The sequence below is a fragment of the Bison bison genome, unplaced genomic scaffold (genome assembly GCF_000754665.1).
Source record: "Bison bison bison isolate TAMUID 2011002044 unplaced genomic scaffold, Bison_UMD1.0 scf7180017864297, whole genome shotgun sequence".
NCBI lineage: Eukaryota > Metazoa > Chordata > Mammalia > Artiodactyla > Bovidae > Bison > Bison bison.
In genome coordinates this window covers 6,607,871-6,609,878 of record NW_011494869.1, presented here as the reverse complement: position 1 = coordinate 6,609,878, position 2,008 = coordinate 6,607,871, and the positions used below count along the sequence as shown (strand labels likewise).

Here is a 2,008-nt window from a genome sequence, read left to right as displayed (position 1 = left end):
GCCTAGCATTCAGGAGGTGCTCATGTGTACTTGTTTTTTTTTTTTTTTTTAATTTTATTTTATTTAACTTTACAATATTGGTTCATGTGTACTTGTTAACTGAGAAGCCCCGATGGCACCTCTGACAGGCAGAGCTGGAGGGCTTCAACAGGAGGGTGGGGGAGCAGTGTTTCCTGAGGACGGGAGTATGAGTTGGGGGGATATAGTGCTGGCAGTTCTGTCTCAGGCAAGTGTCTGTCGACCCTTGTGGCCTGTGCTGCACAGGGCTCAGAGCTGTGTTCTGGGAAGGATGAGATGAGACCCATCTCTGTTTGACACCCATTGATGTGGTCTGGGGAGTGTTTCCTTCACTTCAGCTCCTAGGGGTAAGACCATGTCCAGCTGTGCTCAGCCTACAGCAGGTGCTCCACATGAGGGGCAGGAGGGTCTCCTGGGGTCTGGCTCTGGCTTTGGCAGATCTGCCATGGCCTGGCTTAGGGAAGATCCATGTGCAAAGCACCTCCTGGGAGCTGAGTGGGTAGACCTGAGGCCACAAGGAACAGACCTCAGTCAGACTCAGCAATGAGTCAGATTGCTGGGATTCACTTCATCTTTGTTTACCTCCCCTTTGTCATCGCTGAGACAAACTGTCAGGAGTTTGTCTAACAGTCCAGGCTGGGCTCACTGCTCTCCAAGGACAATGAAAGGGGCTATTTCCCAGAGGTGGTAGACAACACCCCCTAGCTGGGCACTGTGAGAAGAAACAGGAGGCCCTCTCACCTGAGGCCAAGACTAACATAGGCTTGATGGTGCCACCCCAGGGAGCCCCGAGAGAGATGAAACCATCAATGAAGCGGTCCTTCCAGGTCTGGGGTTGGCGCAGTAAGAAATAGAGCAGGTGCAGGCAGCCAAGGCTGTGCCCAATGAGGAAGACGGGCTTCCCATATGTGGCATGCATCTCCTCCACCAGTCCAGCAAGCTTCAGGTAGTACTCCTCCTGCTGGCCTGCAGGGGGGTGGATCGGTCAGCATGGCTGGAGGTGGGGGCCTCCACCCTGCCCCCCAAGCCCCCTAAACATGGAGACACTCACTAGGCTCCAGCCGCCAGTCGTAGGGGGCGGCCCGCACTGTCTCATCCCGCACGTACCCATTGTTGACCAGGTTCTGTACCAGTGTGTGCATATAACCTGTGGGGGAGGTGGCGGCACCAGGGGCTGTGGCCATGGCCCCTGCAAGGCCAACACAGCCTAGAGCCCCACCCTCTCCCTCAGCACACACACACCTGCCAACTTGCTGCTGTCCAGGTATTCGACAGAGTAGGTCTTGCCAAAGCCAGGGACACGGATCTGTACACCGGGGGCGTTGGACACCCGCCCAGAGCTGCGATTGTACACAACCCTGGGGGCAGTGGGACATTCAGCGGACCCGCGGCCAAGAAGCAGGGCAAGGGACTAGGCCAGAGGGGACGGCACCCACCTGGTGTTGTCGATCCAGCAGTCTACCCCAAGGGGCAGGAACATGTTGAGATCTAGCCAGATGGTGAAAAAGTCCTCCGTCTTGCGGTAGCACATCCAGTTCACCACACTCGGTTTATCCAGCTTGGCTTCCAGCTGATTCCCCAGGCAGCCGGGCACTGCGGGCACCAGCCTTCACTCTGGATCCCTTCCATTCCCCTGTGGTGGGCCCCACCCTAGCCTCACCTCCCCGACACCACAGTGACTAGCCCCACCCCTTCCTCTCCTATACACACCGTCAACCACCAGAGACTAAGGACAAGATCCTCTCTTTCTGTTCATATCCACTGCTCCATCTCCCCAAAGCCCAGACTCCCCCCAGGAAGGGAAGATTCAGGGGCCAAGGCCACTGACCACTGCCCCCACAGAGCAAACAGCTAGCATGACTCTCCATCTCTGCCAAAGTCCAAGAGGAGAACAAACAGAGTGGGGAGTGGGGGCAGGACTTGACAGGCCTCTCCTGCCCTCCTGGGCTGGGCACCTCGTCCTTGCTGGGGTGGGGGCTGAGGAAGGAGC

The 2,008-nt window shown here is 57.2% G+C and overlaps 1 protein-coding gene across 1 annotated transcript in view; it reads right to left on the bottom strand.

Moving 5' to 3' along the window:
• The window catches only part of LCAT (lecithin-cholesterol acyltransferase), a 3,632-nt gene that overhangs the window by 847 nt on the left and 777 nt on the right, over window positions 1-2,008 (bottom strand). The window contains exons 2-5 of the mRNA XM_010851007.1: window positions 1,455-1,611; window positions 1,261-1,376; window positions 1,070-1,165; window positions 760-984 (exon numbers count right to left, since the gene is read on the bottom strand). Coding sequence (XP_010849309.1) covers window positions 760-984; window positions 1,070-1,165; window positions 1,261-1,376; window positions 1,455-1,611 — 594 coding nt within the window. The remainder of the gene's footprint in view (window positions 1-759; window positions 985-1,069; window positions 1,166-1,260; window positions 1,377-1,454; window positions 1,612-2,008) is intronic.